At 38.1% G+C, this 17757-nt stretch overlaps 1 protein-coding gene across 25 annotated transcripts in view; it reads right to left on the reverse strand.

Annotated features, from left to right (window-relative positions):
- LOC108150175 (sex determination protein fox-1) overlaps positions 1 to 17757 on the reverse strand; it is a 118045-nt gene that overhangs the window by 14680 nt on the left and 85608 nt on the right. For 10 of the 25 annotated variants that reach the window (XM_041707919.1, XM_017278149.2, XM_017278147.2 and 7 more), the window contains 7 exons: positions 11948 to 12409; positions 9329 to 9532; positions 6185 to 6913; positions 5580 to 5633; positions 4675 to 4767; positions 3450 to 3504; positions 2634 to 2675 (listed from right to left, as the gene is read on the reverse strand). In XM_041707919.1, the coding sequence (XP_041563853.1) occupies positions 2634 to 2675; positions 3450 to 3504; positions 4675 to 4767; positions 5580 to 5633; positions 6185 to 6913; positions 9329 to 9532; positions 11948 to 12409 (1639 nt within the window). The remainder of the gene's footprint in view (positions 1 to 2633; positions 2676 to 3449; positions 3505 to 4674; positions 4768 to 5579; positions 5634 to 6184; positions 6914 to 9328; positions 9533 to 11947; positions 12410 to 17757) is intronic. The other 15 variants (XM_041707921.1, XM_017278155.2, XM_017278154.2 and 12 more) reach the window with 5 other exon arrangements.

Here is a 17757-nt window from a genome sequence, read left to right on the forward strand (position 1 = left end):
TCTGTGCAATTGAACTTTGCATTCATTGCAAATGCAAAAGAAATGCTTAACAAAACGACAAATAAGCAAGCAATGATTGCTTCCTTCCAGCGATCGAATGGTTACACAATGAGCTCCTGTCTCTTTGTGCTATGGAAATTCACAGGAGTCTGCAATTGCCTTGGAAAATGGCAAAATAAATACCCAGAAATACCATCGAAAAATGCAGTAAGAGACATGTCAGGCAGACAGAAAGACACTAGCGTGAAAAAAAAGGGAACAGAGCAAGGGGGCAGAGCGCATTAAGTTTAACATGTCAAAGGATCAACGCAAAACGAAAGAAAAAAAACGCACACACACTCAGACCAAGAAAGTTAAAATGGCAGGAAGATGAGCCAGAAGATTTCAGAGGGGAAATTGTGCGGGAAAATCAACCTATACGGAGTAAATTTTCTTTCAAATGCACAAAGTAAGCGTGTGGGGTGCACATTTGCATAAGACATAACAAAACAGAGGGCTTGGATAAAACGTTCTTGTGCCCCTCGCCCGCTTCCCAAGGGTGCTACTCCGCCGCCTTCAGGATAACCAGAAAACTTTACATTTTTGCTAAATTTATGTCTGTGCTGTGTGTGTGTGTGTGTGTGCGTGTGTTTGAGCGGTTTGTTTTGCCAGCAGGGGTAAGGCCACCACATGTTTGTAACTTTGTGGTTTATTTGCAATTATCCCGACTGCCGCTTGACTGACTGACTGACTGACTGACTTTTCTGAATCCTTGACTGCCGCCTAACGAGCAGGACAACGACGTGAGGAGTCCTCCGGTTGGGTAATAATGCAGCAGGCGATTTGCCATGCCAAAGGAAGACAGTTCGAAACGTGATAAAGTGACCTGGAGAAACTAGAGCTCTGCGATGTCCTTTCGATGCTTTCTTCTGTCTGCACTTGGGCAAAATGTTTGTAATATAGCTGCCTTATATATCTGATTTATGAACAATAGATTGTATTTCAAAAGTATTTTCTTTAAAAAAGCAAAGTTTATAGAGGACAGTCTTTTTCTATCATTAAATTTATTTTGATTTTTTAACAAAATGTAGGTTCTAATGACTCCTTTTTGTACAGCAAATTGTGTCTTTTTTGTAGTGTACAACATACTGAGGCAACAGCATTTAGTGCAACGCAAATGAAGCGCATTAGGTGCACGTGCGCCAGGCCAAAGGCTGCAGGGAAGCTGCCGGGAAAAACGGCAAACATGCTCTTCTGCTCTCGGTCATATTGGCCTTTTTGTGTCCGAGTCGAAGAGTCTAAGTTTTGTTGGCAATACAAAAGCATTTTGCATCAGCAGAAGGATAACCGACCACCAGGGAACAGGAGCAGTAGCTGCAGCTGGAGACGGAGATGGAGTTGGGAGATGGAGTTGCAGCAAAGCTGCCAACGTCCTGAGCCGCTTTACCAGAAGGCTCCTCTGTTCCCCAACCTATCCTTTTCAATCTCATGCCTTGGGTTCGGTTCGGTTTGGTTTGGTTTGGTTTGGTTTGCTCGGTTTGTAAGCGGCTTATCGTATTGAGCGTACCCAAAGTATAGATTTTGTGCTGTGAATACTTTTTAATGGCAAACAGAGACGGAAGACGATTTAATCAGCTGTATTATTTATTATACATTGCATGGAAAAACTTTTCTCGGTTTCAACTTCTTTTACTCTCCTCACGTTACTTTTTATAGTTATTTCTTCAAAGGAGAAAAACAACCTCAACTGGAACTGTGCTACAAGAAATAACTAAGAACTTTTAGCTGAATGAACTTAGAAATGGATATTTTTGATTCTTGTATTTGTAGAGAGATCGAGTCAGAAAAGAGGGGGAAAATAGCTTAGCAATCATAGAGAATAAATATGAATCAAGGTTTTAAAAAAAAATTCATTCTTTGTTAATAATCTTTATTGAAACTTTAGAAATGTTTTGAGTGAGAAAATATAGTAAACTGAGTAAGAAAAGAAGACCATGAAGGAAACCAAGGAAAACCCAAGACCATGAAGACCATACCAAGGAAAACCCATTATCAACAACAATAAATACATCAATGGATTAAACATAACTGAATTGTCACCTATGATAAAAGAGCATTTTACACATTTTACTGAAGGATGTCTATAGTTCTAACGTAATCCATTATCCACAGTATAAGTTTGTATAATTTTAAGGAAAGTTTTAGAAACCAAAATAAATTATTCAAAATTACTATTGATTTTTGGGTACCCCATAATTTTTTTCTTGAGCTATTTAACATGCTGGGAACAGATTTAATCTTTAGCTTGTTTAACTTCTGGAGTATATCGTTTAAAGGCAAAGGTTTCAATTTTGATTTCATTCAGCCAATAAGGGGAGGGCGAGTACAATACACAGTTAGCAACAGTTAACGTGCAACATGCTAAGGCATCTCTGAGGATCTCTCAATAAAGTCCAACGAACATTTAGCAGGGCGGATGGGATCGGAAGCTGCAAGCAGCGAGCATTCGTGTCATAGTTTGCTTAACTTTTTTTTTTTGGCAGGCACACAATTTACAAAAACTAAAAGATTACGAAATACGTTCATTATTTCATTTTGGTTTTTGTTTTATTGAGTGAAGGATTTTGGGTTTTTTTTTTGTGGATTTGGCTCACCTAGAGCTGGGGCCGGCATACCACCATCTTTGGTCAGTACAACTGTGTGGGGTGTTTGAGAGAAAACAAAATGAAAATCATATAAATAACTCTGGTCAATCATAATCATCATCATCATCAATATCATAGTCAAAGGCACACGCATTAAACATAACTTAATCGAAACCACAAATACGCATTAATTTCATGTATTTTAAGTATTATTTGGGTGTGTCATGAATGTGCGTTTAGTTAGGCAGCCGCAAACCCCCAAAGAAATTAAATTACAAAAATATACAAAAGGCAAGGTGGGCTGGTATATTGAAAATGGCTTCCCGCGAGTTAGTGGCATTTTGTGTTAACAACTTTTTTGGTAATTTTTTATTGCTTCAAGCCGGGTAACATGTTCTAGCGTGTGCTGCCAACGAAAAAGGCAGAACTAAAAAAATTGTAACATTTTCATTAGGAAACACACATTCGCTGGCAACTCAATTTCTCAGTTTCAGTTAGTTTCAGTTTTTGGCCACCAAAGAAGTTGATGTGAAAAGTTCCAAAAACAAACAAACAAACAAAACAACAACGAAGAACCAAAAACGAAAACTTGAGGAATGTTAAGAAACTGAACAATAGCAGCAAAAACAATGCACACTTAAATTGGGCAGACTTTTATTGCTATTTTCGTAGCTTCTGCTGCTGCTACTGTTGCATTTCATCGTAATTGCATTTCTTAGCCGAGCATTTGAACTTGTTTCATTATGTGGCTTAAACTAAGCTGGCATGTATGTGGGTATGTGTGTGAGATTATATGTGGGTGTAGTGTGTGTTAGGGTCACTTACCGTTGGGTACTGTTGTCACTTTTTTGGTTTGTACACGTGCAGTGGCGTTATTCACCTTCACAATTGGTTATTTTTATTTTATTTTTGATAGATCAGCGAGCGTGGTTGTTGTAGTTGTTGTTGTTGGTTTGGTGATGAGTTTTTTAAAGTTTTTTTTTATATCATATACACACATATGAGCAGAGTATATATATTTATAAAGATCGCATGTATAGAGAATGTAGAAATAAATTATGTGTTAGTTAACAATTTACGAAAATCTTTGCAAATAGTGTTTAAAGTGTTTGTGGATGTGTGTATGTTGAAAGGGTGTTTTAACTATTTGTAACAGCATTGTTTGTATTATTTTTATCATACAAGAAAATATACTCTATGTTTTAACATAATTACTTTTTTCAGGGTTTTTTTTTTTCAATAAATAAAATGAAAACAAATGTATTTTTAAGGTAGCTGTTCCAAAATATGCATTTAAATTATATAAAAAAAAATGCTCTCACAATAAAAAAGACTAAATTTTCAGTCCGTTATCATTGCAAAGTTATCATATCAAAACTGAACTTTATTTAAATTGCAATTGTTTCGATTAAAAATAAATGGAGAAAATTAATTTTTGAAGGCTTTCAGCGAGCCGACGGACACTCGTTTCCGTTTCCGGTTATTCCATGCTATATATATATATATATATATATATATATATATATATATATATATGACGGCCATTTGTGGACACAGGACTTAATTAGACTCGCGCGATTTCCGTTGCCATTTGGCAGGGAAATAACATTGCATTTCAGCCTTTTATGCGGCTCAGTTAATTTGTTTAACCAACCATCGGACGGGCGAACTTTTCCGTACTTTGCGCATTTTCAGCATATTTTAAATGCCAATTATTTGCGGCTTGCACGACAGTGAGCATTAATCAGAAAGGAAGGCGAAAGGAAGAATGTGTAATTAATTTTTAATGAAAGGCAAATAAGAATCAATCACTGTACGCTAGTCCTTGGATTAAATGAAAACAAAAAAAAAAGTGGTATGGAGTATTTTTAAAGCCATATCATTCTGACACGCAAGGATTAAAAGTTGAAAAGCAATTTCTTTTCGCTACTCCTGTGAGACGATACCATATAGTTTATAATAGTTTGTGTGTGAAATTAGTTGGGGGTGTGTGTGTGTGTGTTTGGTGTGTGTTGGTTGGTAAGTTGTATATGACATGGCATGCACCCACCTCGATTTTGCGTCCCTCAACCACGGTGCCGTGTAGACGTTCGCGTGCTCGTTCTGCATCGTTGCTGTTAGCGAATGTTACAAAACCGAATCCCTGCCATTCGCAATCAAACATGCAATTAAAGAAACATATAGAGTATATAGATTACGATTTTCAAAAAAAACTAAAAAATAACGATTTGGTACAACAAAGTCATCTCTTCGGGTTTCGTTGAAGTCGTATATTTATTATTATTATATATATCAAAATAGATAAAGCTAAAGCTACAAATACATCAACAAGGCGGCCAAGGACATGCGTTTGGACAGGGGCCATTGGCACATCTCCTTTTTTACTCCTGGGTTTATTTTTTTAAGTGGGGTTGTTGGGTTGGGATTTTGGGTTTCAGGTTTTGGGTTTTGGGTTTTGGGTGGCGACTGCGACTGCGACATGCACGTGCCCTACTTTGCTCTACTTCTTAATGCGCCTCCTCCTTTTCACCTGCCCACTAAACTCAAACCCTCGCTGTCCCAAAAACAAAAAAAAAAAAATAAAAAAAAATCCCCAAGCATCTCAAGGTGTTGGTGCTTCGGTCCTGAATTATGCACAATTCCTGGTGCTATGGTAACTATGCAATTATTTTCACCAGGCTCCACACCGTCCATAATAATGCCGTAAAAAGGACAGCTCAACAAGGTTGCCCTGGCGACGGACAAAGACATCTCATCTGGGAATACTTGAAGTGCATAATTTAAATGAATTGTGCGACAATTAGATGCAAAATGTCCTGCACAATTGGCGGCAGAGCGAGACAGCGACACTAGCGGGACAGAGAGGGCGCGAGAGAGAGCGAGCAGGCAGGCGATATATTTGCAGAGGGAGACGATGGTGAGCCCTACAAGAATTGAAAGTTTGGCGAAACTTACCTTGCTGCCGCGTTCGTTGAAGATAATTTCGACATCCAGAATGGTGCCAAATTGCTGGGGGACATAGAAAAATAATAAATATTAATTTTTTGAAAAGTATGTAAAGCTTAACTTTAGAAATAGTAAATATATAAAAGAATATTTCACTTGGGAAATCTTACGCATTCTTGAGAGGAACGTTTTAATTTGTTGTTGCTAAAATATAGTATAGATATAAAAATATGCCTAAGTTATAGATTATTTTAGGCTTTAGGGAAAATCTTGTGTAAGTTCTTTTCTTCACATTGAAAAATAAATTTTTTAAGTCATATTACATCAGTTAGTAAGCTTTATTGATTAGTAGTTATAGTTCTTGCAACCTACATTTTTTAAAATTTAAGCTGTTTAAAATGTCCTAATTCGAATTCTTTTCTTATTCTTTAATAATCATAATAAATTAAAAATTTGTACACCAATTCTATACAATTATTTTTGGTACGAAAAATTACTGTTTGCTTTATTGATAAGTAAATTTTTATACAGATCCAAAGTGGTATTTGAATACATATTGAGAAGATTGAAGTGCTGATGAATTAACTAATTTTAAATCTCATTTTTGTACTCACCCCAAACATGGCCCTTAGATCGGGATCCCGGAAGCGGAACGGTATGTTGGAGACGTGCAGCCGCTTTGGCTGGCTCTTGGCATCGAGGGAGGCGACCACCGACGGCACCGACTGGGCCGGGACTAGAGCGCTGCTGAGACTAGTGGCCACATTGGCCGTGGGCGACATGATGCCGCTGGCCGCTGCGGCTGCTGCATTCAGGTGGGCGATCACCTGCGAGGTGCTGGCCGGTACTACGGCACAGCCTGCTCCACCATTGGCAATACTATCCAATCCGGTGGTGGGCAAAAGTCCAACGCCACTGCTGCTGGTTGCCGCCAATGTGCCGGATGCTATCGAGCTGCCCGTCACTGAAGTGCCCGCCGATTGCATCGATGTGGGACTGCTGCACAGGAGCGGTTGTTGTTGTTGCTGCTGTTGTTGTTGTTGCTGCTGCTGTTGTTGTTGTTGTTGGAGGGCGGGCGGCGTCTGCAGGAGCGGTTCGCCGCTGGCCACCGGCGATGTGTCCCCGGACATGCTACCCTCGTTGGCACTGCCGTTGAGGGTCAGTCCGCATCCGCCTGCCTGCGATGCTGTTACGCTGGACGGGGAGCTGCTGAGCGGTGAACTGGGCGTGCCCCCGCCTCCACCGCCGCCGCCTCCACCACCACCAGTACTGCCACCTCCAGAATTGGGTATGGCGGAGCTCTGTTGTGATTCTGCTGCCTCATTGGCGATCAATACTGTGGACTGCAAAAAAAGAAAATACATAAATTAGTAAAAAGTTTATAAAATATAAATATTATTTTATAGCAAAAGTAAATGGATTTTAAAAGGGTCCTATTTTATTTAGAAACATATTTCATAATTTATTGTATTTAATGGCATTTGCGGTATTCGACTTTTTAAATAACAAAAATTTATTTTCCCTCGATTAATATTTATATAACAAAGGTTAACAATTATGAAAAACCTTTTACCTATAGTTTCCCAAAAAACGTTCTACATACTTCGCTAAAAGATATCTCAAAATTTGTATTTTAGTATAAGCTTTATTAAGTATACTATTTTTCATATCAAAATTTGATTAACTGATTGCATCTAAGTCCTCTTAAAGAATAATTATATGATAGAGAAAATTAAAATGTTTTTAAAGAAATTTGTAAAAAACATTTAATAAAAAACATGTGTAAATAACTTTTTCCATTTTGGTTTTAGATTTTAATTCAAAGCTTCTTAGATTATTTTGTTTACTTATCCTCCACAATACATTTGTATCGAAAAGAACAAATTTGCGTAAGCAAAATTCCTCGAAAAGTGAAAATACAATTTTCCAATCTCATTTAGTGGAAATGTGATTTTTGTAAAACTTTCGAAAGCACTCCAGTAGCTGTTTGCCGTTGCTGTTTGCAATTGGTATTTTTTGCAGTTGAATTTTTAGCGCTGCCTGGCAAATCGAATGCGAACAAGTGCCGCAATAAATAAACAATTGAAATGAAAATACAATTTTCAAGTGGTTTACATCCCGGGAGAGATGAAAATCCTGCTCGAGGGTGGAAAAGCAGGCCACACGCATATGTGTGTATGGGTTTGACCCAATAAAAAAAAAAACAGCTAACACACACACAGACAATTGGGACAGACAGGCAGACAGGAGAACAGGAGCTGGAAGCCCCATACATGTACGTACATATTTTGTGGCACAAACTTGTGTTGACTTATGCAATAAAACTGTCGCGCAAACTGTTGCAATATACCCAATCCACCACAGTGCAGAGCAGAAATCCCCCAACGAACCCGCGGAAATGTTTGCATTTTGTATTTCTGCATTATTAAAACTGAAAATGCACTACCATCGAAGGGTATTGTTTGTTATTTCAACCAACGCCCCCGACTGCCGCTTCTCGCCCGCTTTGGAATAATATGAAAAATTCTCGATTTACGTAGGCGAACAGCAGAGGACCCGACAAAATTCGATGACAATGCAATAAAAACCAGAATGAGCCGTAGGCAAAAAAAAAATAGAATGTTACAGAATGAAAGATTGCGCTCGCCCCATAATGTAGGCAATAGAAATAACGCTTAACTTAATTTGCTGCGCATTGTTGACACATAAATCTAAACAAATTTTTGGTCCGCCCTGACAATACACATTTTTTCCTCGCTTTGCATTTTTTCTTGTTTTTTTTTTTGGTTCAGTTCTCGGTTTGCATGTTTACCGAACATTTCGGGCCCAAAGTGAAATGGCGTGAAAAACTTTGGCCCCATAAATGGCCAACTGGCGGAGGTGGAGGGTTTATTGTTTCGGGTATCGGGTTACACGTAAATGACATTTAACGCTTTTTAGTTTATCGAAATGCTTTTGTGCGGCACGCGACATGGCTGAAAAAAGGTCGCCAATGGCAGTGTTTTGATTCGGCATTAAAAGAATTTCTGCATAAATTTGAAAACTTTTCACCCTGGCAAAAGGCAAGAAATTTGCACTAAATTGTTTTGATTTAAATATTTTACTGGGGTAAATTTCTTGAACTTTGAATACTTTCTGTGGCCTTACTTGCGAACTTAAGATCGAATCAGATTGCTTTCAAAGCTGTATCTTAATTAATCCTGACACGACAAGATTGGGAATTTTTATTTGATTTTTATTTTAAAAAACAAAATGCCTTGAATTTGAAATAAATTAAATTAACCAAAAAGTGATAGAAAGACGAAAATAACCTAAAATAAAGAGAAGCAATTATTTTGTAATAAAAAGCAAATCCTATAAGCACGTTTTGTGGTTACAGTAACACCCCCACAGCTGGGGGTAATACCCCTTCACTCAATTAATTATAAAAATACTTGTCCAGCATCTGCTCTGACAAGGCATAAAGAACAAAGTTTCCCTGATGATGGCAATGCATACAAAAATGCAGTTACAAAAGAGTTCAAGTTGAGGCAAAAAGCAGCTTTGCCCTGGCCAGTCGGTTGGTCGCCTAATGAAGATGAGCATGGTAAGCAAATAGGAGAACAAAATGGGAAAAGAAAACATGGTAAGACCAAGAATCTGGCACGTAAATTTCAATTGTCCGCCCGGCTCTTCTCTATATTTGTTTTCTTTATGCATATATACATTTTTTCTCCTCTGTTTATTTTATTATAATTTTTTGTTGGTGGCTGACTCACTACGCTGAGCACATTTTGTGGGGGCAGCGATGATTGCAGATGCTGCTGGTGTTCTGGTGGCTGCTGCACTTGGTCCATGGCATGTCCATTTGTCAGTGGAAGCGGAATGGGACCTGGGACTCTTGGTTCTGCAAGGCTGGTTCCATTGTACTCGTACTCGTACTCGTACTCGTACTGTGTCTGTGTTTGTGTTGACAGATTTGTCTGTGATAAATTTTCAGATAACAACAAGGATTTGCGTTTTAGTTGCTGTTGCAGCCTGCGCTTATCAGCGAGTGTGGGTGTGTGTTTGTGTGTGTCTGTGAAGGACTTGGATTAAGAGATAGAGTGTGGATGTAGGCTAAAAAACCAGATATGCAGACAGGCAGGCGACCAACACCAACAAATTTCTTAAATGGGTAGCTTAATTTCTTACTCTCCACCATTTTACAGCTTCTTAATTGCTTGGAACATGCCTTGAATAATATAATTGTTACATTAACCACATAGAGTTTTATATATGTATATAAGGTATATTTAATCATGACAATATGCAGAGTGGGTAACAAACTTAATGCTTGCCTACGATCATTCATTCCTAAACAAGGTTTAATTTTCTATTTAATCTATTTTTTTATATAATCAAATAAGTAATAGTAAATAATATTTGTTATTTGTTATCTATTAAAAAATGTTTTATTTATGTCTCTTTCTTCATTTGATAAATAATACAAATATATTTATATAAAGCCATTAAAAACACTTTTGTGTTTTATTGATATATACATTTAAGTTTCCCTTTCTCCATTTATGATTTATTTGTTAAGTTCTCACAGCCATTTTAGTTGTTGCTTTTTGTTTGGCCAATTAATATTGACAAATATTTCGGTGGATAAAATTTTCAGAGTAATTGAAAGTGAAACCAAGTGAAAATTAATACATGTGTGAACACCCGAATTATTGCACATTCAAGTGTCTTAAGTCATGGATACAATAAATAAATATGCTAAGGATTTTTCTCCTCATTTACTTTAACTAACAACAGACTTCTGCTGTGAATAAATAAGCATATTAAATTCTCAAACCACGTTCAAACATAAAATGAAATGGCATTTACGATGCATTTTGCCGCAGCCCAAGCAAATTACAGTTTTAAAACCAGTGTGGGATATTCATAGTTCCACGTGGCGTATGCGCATTGTCTGCATAAAAGACTACTTAATTAATTGCGAGTAAAGTAAAACATGAGACTAGTCAAAAAGAACAAAAGAAAAAACTATTTTAATTAGTTAAATATTTGATAATTTATTACACCTGCAAGGTACGAACTCAAAGTGCATAAGTGCATAGTTAGACAATATGTGAAAAGTACACCTGATGCTCTCATCTGTTAAATTATTCAAAAGCATGAATCAATTTTCATAAGCAAATACTTCTTGGTCAATAGCCAAACAAGAACTTGTATTTATTCAACTGGTAATATCAAAATTTACCGATTGCCCAGCTACTAACTTTCTCTGCTGAAAACATTTTCGTTTTGTTTATGGGATGTAGACGATTGTGGGGATATTCTAGAAAACCGCTTGAAACTTTTTGCGTTTGTATGTGCTGCAGTCAATTTTTAATTAGAAGCGTAGAAACAATAAACTACAAAGCATATAGAAACTCAGCTCCAGGGTCAAATGAGAAACGAGAGCGAACAGCTACAAAAAGTATGCTACATAAAACGCCCATCGCAAATAAATACAGGTTAGTTAGTGTGTGTTTGTGTGTGTGTGCTTGTGGATGCCAAAGTGCGTGAGTGTTGCTTGCTGTTGGCACTTTTCACAGTGCTGCTTGCTGCAATTAAAAATGCAAAAGCAAAGCGCTCATACCAGCAACAAATACAGACTAAACAAGTCCAGGTGCAACAGCGATAACAAGCATGGCCTCTATTTGAATGCCCTGGCTTACACTAAAAGCAATTATATGCTTTAAAAAAATATAAAAAAAAACACTTGGAATTAATAAATATACGTTTACAGCTAGGAAAAACGCCTTTTATTATTGTAATAAACAAATTTATTTACCGTATGGTCAAAGGTATTACATTAAAATAAAATGTTCGGTTAGAAATTTATGTTTAATTTTTCAAACCCAACAACATTTTAATACAAGTTTTTCCCTCTTTTTTTAATTTTAATTAAATGGCTAAAAAACAAAATTTTATGGTTTGAAGACAAGACAACTAAAGTAAACATAAATAGTACAAAAACACACCATTACCAACCCAAACTATAACTAGAAACAATTCTTTGGTTAATGTATTTCAAGTAAGTAATGTTTTCTTAAGTGTAGCGTTGCTATCTTTCAATTTCTGTATGTGTGCTGGCATCTGTGTATATTGAGTGTGCGTAACCAAATCAAAACGGAGCAAAAACCAAAGCAGACCACACCAAACCAAACCAAACCGAAGCGAACCCAAAAGCCAAAAACCAAACACAGCTACAAATGCATATCAAACACACACACAAACACAAACAAAGTGAGATCAAGCGAATGGGTGGGTGTGTGTTTGAAAAGGGGATGAGTAGTGGGAGGAAATGGAAATGTGTTGGGAAAGAGGAAAGGTCAAACAATTAGCCTGGCAAACAAACTCACCTTCTGTTGCATGAACATCGAAACATGTACGTCGGAAACACTGGTGGTCACCACCGCCGAATTGGCCGCCGATGCACCACCAGCCCCACAGCCAGTTGAATATTCTGTGGTCAATCCTCCGGCGGATCCTGGCGTTCCTGCCGCTCCAGCTGTGTTATTGTTGTTGACAGCTCCTGCGGTCTCGCCTCCGCCCGATTTTATTTGGGCCACTGGCTCAACAGCCTGTTTGGCCGCTGCCGCTGCCACCGCCATTGACAGACTGTCGGCAGCGTTGGGCGGTCCGCCGGCCACCTGTTGTTGTTGCTGTTGTTGTTGGGCCTGCTGCTGCTGTTGTTGTTGCTGCTGCTGCTGCTGCTGTTGGGCGGCGGCCGCTGCTGCAACAGCCGCCGCTGCCGGATTCGGTGCGGCGGCATAGCCGGCCGGAGCGCCCGGGAAAGGCGCCACGCCCGCCTGCACCATGTGCTGCATTTTCAGAAAAGAAAACAGAAAGAGAGAGAGAGAAAGAACGGGGGAAAAGAAGCAGAGAGAGAGAGAGATGGGTTTATGGATTAGTAATGGTCGTAAAAGTGTATGTACTCCCCATTGTACACTCAAAAAAAAAACAAATTCAACCTAAGAACCTTTTAAAAAAAATGCACACACGAAATCTCTTGACAAAGGCATATCCTTTTGTATATTATATATATCAACCTTCTTTTAAGATTGTTGGGAGAGCCGATAACAACAAAACATTATTCCATTAAATGTTCGACACATTTTAAATATATCGTAATTTGTACGCTAACATACAATATATTAAACTAAGTTTCTATAAGAAATACGTTAAAAAAAACTCTGCAGAATGTACAACAGAAAAAAAAATATTTTGACACATTCAACTTTCTTAAAGCTTTTTTAATGAATTTTACTTGATTGTGTCAATATTTACTATTCAAAATATTATTCCGCTATACTCTAAAATCCACTTTACAAGTCTTAAAATATATAACTTCAGTAGTGAAATTCATAAATAAGTTAGTTTCCCGGAAAACAAGAATATCAGGCTTTAGCTTTACCTTAATTTGAGAGATGAAGTTTATTATAAAGTTTAATATCTCCAAAAGTTAGCATCCCTCTTTTAGTGACGCACTTGAACAATATTTTCGAGTGCACATTTAAAATGAACATTATGAGTATGAGTTTTGGCCCGGAGACACTTTTCATACTACTTTCCCTCTTGCCCCACGCAGACGCTAAGCATTTTCCTATTTGTGTGTGTGTCTGTCTGGTTGCGCCGTAAAACTGCAAAATTAAATCCAGGTAGTTTATTTTGCAGGTGGTGGTAACCCCATCGGGAGCTGGTCCAGAGCTTTCTGTATTAAGCTCTTGGTTAGACAAAGGACACAGACAGACGGACGGACAGGTTGGAAATGGGCCAGGATTTTGTTGGGTTTTGGGCGGATAACAAAAAGCGCTTTAAATTGTCAGTTTTATTTGTATAAATTTTTGCCATTATTTGGCTTGTCTCGCCCGGATTTCTAACCCAACCTCTGTCAGCAGCTATGAAATATGCAAAATTTGCAGCTTATTGTTGCTTCTTGGCTAAATTCATATACACATATAGGAACAACAACAACAACAAAAGTGGTAAGGCAAAAGAAAACTTTTCTGGGTATATTTTTGCGGGTGCTAAAACGGCAAGAACGGGGCTTATCGTGTTGAGTGGCATTTTAATATGTTTTCAGCCAAGAACATTTAGGTGCTTCTGCCCCATATGCTTACATGAAATGGTTATTAATTTTGCAATTTAATGAAAATGTCAAAAAAACGTAGGTAAGTGGATGATTTGAATGCTAAATGCAGCAAAATATTTTTGCTTTTCAATTAAGAAACGTTTTGTGTCCGACATGACATTTGGTTGCGAAAACAGACTAAATAATATGCTTGTGGTGTGGTTTAGTTCGTTTAATTAGTGCATTTTAAAAATACCAAAAACGATTTTAAGTGCCTAGACGTAGAACTATTTCATCCGATGGACACAGTTCATCTATCTTGGCAAGCAGGCCATAAAGCAGCTATTTCAACGTGCTGCAAAAACACGTATACATCAGTGCCTCTATGGGTATCTGTTTAGTTTATTTTATTTATATTTTTGTTTGGCACAGGCCATCATATTGCAGTCGTAATATCTGTGTGTGTTCTGTTTTGGCTTCTCAGCGATTTGCGCTTTGAAAAATTAGCTTGTTAATTAAATGCAAGCCACATATGACAAGTCGGCGAGGTGCAAGTATCTCTGCCCTGGCATTCCCCCCATTTTGTGACATAATCCGCAGTGCAAATTGGTGCTCATGTTGCTCATCCGCCACGTTGGCCAACCTATGATATATGCGTACTCTCATACATACAAACATGCATACATACATATCCCATATATTTATATAACAGCGCGTGCAAAAAAAACTTGTCATGTTGAATTTACATAAAATTTGTATGAAAATTCATTCCGTTGTGCCAATGAAAATGTTTTCCCTTCACTTTTCCCCTGCTTTTCCGACAGCTGCTGACGTAGGGAATGTGCTGACTTGCACTTGAGAACCACCATCTTCTTCTCTTAATGAGTCTGCGTGTGCGTGTGTGTGTGTCTGGGTTGCTTTCTGCGTCTGGCTGAAGTTTTTTCTTTCAAAAACTCCTCCCCCTTAAACAACTCTCCAATAAGTTTCATAATTTTCTGTCAACCATTTCGAAGGCAGGGTCACAGCACTTGAAGCAAATACTTCGCTGCATTCGCAAATATTTTTCATTTAATTGCTCTTGAACAGAGGACCAAACCAGGACCAAAGAGTATTCTTTTATAAATTTTTGTTTTTCGGGGCCATATTTACATGGCAAATATTTCGTTCGGCACTGCGGCCCTGGCAATTTGCATTTGTAGTTACTCTGCAGAAAAAAGAAAATAGGGGGAAAAAAAACAGGCAACAAAAATTGTCGGCAGCTGGCACTGTGACTGGGGCCAGCGCCAACTGCCATCGCTTTTTGTTTACATTTCGCTACTGTTGTTTTTGGAGAATTTTCAACAAAACACTTTACGTTTCCATTTTGCAACAAATTCGCTTGCTGCGCTTTCAAGTGGCCGCTTTCAAGCGTTTTGTCTACCAGCGATTTTTCGGCAATTCAATGCAGAAAAAATATAAGAGCAATTTTCCATTCTCATTAAATATATTGCGTTTTGACAGCACACGCTGCGTATGCGTTACGCTTAAGTGTGTCACACATTCCACGGCGGCTGATTGATGGGCGCCGCAACAAAAAAAATATAAAAAAATATACCTACAAAAACATAAATAATGAACGAAAAAATGCGTTCAAATATTTGTGGGGGAAGCCTGAAAAAATCACGCTGGGAAATGCATTTCAAAAACGAAACAAACTGGAGATGTGAGTGAAATATAATTACAAGCATAACAATTTGACGTTTTAAAATATGAATTGCAATGCGGTATTTTTGGATAACAAGGGACAATTGCAAAATTCTTATTGGTTTTTTGTAAGAAAACATTATCTTTTAAATCCAATGCCAGCATCTTATAAATATAGTTATTACATGCGGAAAATGTATTTTAATTTGTTACTTTAAAATCACAAATAAATTTTTGGATATAAAAACCAAAATCACTTTGGTCTTTAGTGCAGAAAACGTTATTTTTCAAATGAACACAAAATATTCACATATATTCTCGTTGTTGTTGAATAATGTTATCTTAAATTGAACCAAAATATTTGGACAGGAACTAAACAAACCCGAAAGGCTGCCACACTTGTCAGAAGTCAAACCAAATTATATATAAATTATGTGTGCGTTGTCAGTCGCATTACATCAACGGAATATTAATAAACCGTGACGTGAATGGCGAGTGAAATTTTTTCGTGTGCTTTGACTGCGTACTTTCCTTCAACCAAAAGTCTTTTGGCCAAGTCTGTCCGTTTCAATTAGCATTACCATTACCCATAACGTATTCCTATGCTGATTCCCAAGTTTGAACCTGACACAGTCAGAAGGCATTTGACCAATTGCTCAATCGCTGACGCAATTCAGCGACCGAAGCGCCAATTTTGGTCTACGATGCAATGGCAAATTTGGGGCGACGCTTGTTAAAAATGCCGGGCCAACTCGGTTGCTTGGCTCATGCCGCGAATGCCAATTAAAAAAAAAAACTGCTAACACGATAAATAAAAAAAAACGATGCCAATTGAAACTGAAAATTTGCCTAACACGCGCCAAGCGATTGTTTGAATTAAAGTTGGGTCTCTCTCTCTCTCTGGTTTTATTTGACTTGTACCGATTTTTGGTGATTGCTCAATGGGCGGATAGCTGGCAAGTGGGTCGATGCAGGTCACGTCTGCCGGCCAGTTTGCATTTGGAAAGTATTATATCGATGTCAGGGCAATATGTCACTGCCTAGTTTGGAGAGATCTGATCCGGTCAAGTTTTTCGGCCTGGTCGAAGGTCAGATCTCCATAATTGCCACGGAAAGCAATGCAGAACGTGCCAAATCAATTTACATGGCAATTGCAATCGACACAGCCAGCCAAGGACATTAAACTAGATACCCAGTCCTTTTGCAAATTAGGACGCTACACAGATACACCAGAGCGAAAGAGATTTTCTGCCTCTGACAGTTTATAGTTTTTGCCAACAGGAAATTACAGCGAAAGCGTGTTGAAGTGTAAGAGGAAGCTCAGGTGTGAAGAGGGTGTGGTGTGTGTGTGTGTGTGTTTATGTGCTGTGACATGTAATATGACTGCAGAAATTGCTATGGCTCTGAAATTGCAGAATGCGGGTGTCAACAACGAGCTACAAGATATATAAATACAAGTGTGGGTGTGTGTGTGCGTGTTCATGTGTTTCGCAAATCAACAAAACGGAAATTTATTTCAAAATACACAAAATGCCATGTTCGCCACTCTGCATCCTTTTAATAAGACAAACACTACATCATCGCATCGCAACGACAGAGGGAGAGGGTTGTAGGATGGAAAAATTAATGAAAAGCGCGTCACACTTCTCGTTACGTAATGAGCACTGTAATGCAATAAGCTCGTCGTCGCTGCTTGTCTATAATTAAGGCTCAGCTCCGAGCATGGAAACACGTTGCTAGTCAAGGATAAAATTACCATTTGAAAATACCCATTATTTAAACATTTTCCTCTGCTAATTTTGCATGCCCCATAACTATAGTTATTCATTCACTCAACCGTATCAATTCTCACAGCTCTTCCATGATTGTAACTTATTTTAAGTATTCGGTTTTGCTGTGATTTAAGAACCCTCAGCTTTTTGAAAGGAAGCTCAGCTGTCAAAGTGCAATTTAATTAGCAAATTGCTGTATTAAAATAGTCGCTAGTCGCTAACTTTTAACAATAGCCTTTAAAAGAAATTTCCTAAAATTGCTTGGCCATTTTTGTCCATTAACCTTAAAGTTACGAAACGCTGAGGTAAGCCAACTTTATGAATGAAATTACGGCCTCGGCAGACCAGAGCAGCGGGCAATAACTGACCAGGTTAGCAGTGGAGAACTGCCACTGCAAAACTGTAAACCTAAAACGTCAAATGCAGGTGCCTACAGCACAGCAATATCCACAACAACGGCAAAACGTTTGGCAACGGGAAACGGCTAAAAACCCAAACAGTACAAAACCAAAAAAAAAAAAAAAAACAAAAGCCGAGAAGAATAGATGGCCCTAGGCAAGCTTGGGTAAGCCATAAAACCGGTTGGTTGAAAAATCGGGATATAGAAGGGGAGATCAAGGGGACGACCTGCCTGCGCATCTGC

This window comes from Drosophila elegans, unplaced genomic scaffold (assembly GCF_018152505.1).
Source record: "Drosophila elegans isolate 14027-0461.03 unplaced genomic scaffold, ASM1815250v1 contig_208, whole genome shotgun sequence".
NCBI lineage: Eukaryota > Metazoa > Arthropoda > Insecta > Diptera > Drosophilidae > Drosophila > Drosophila elegans.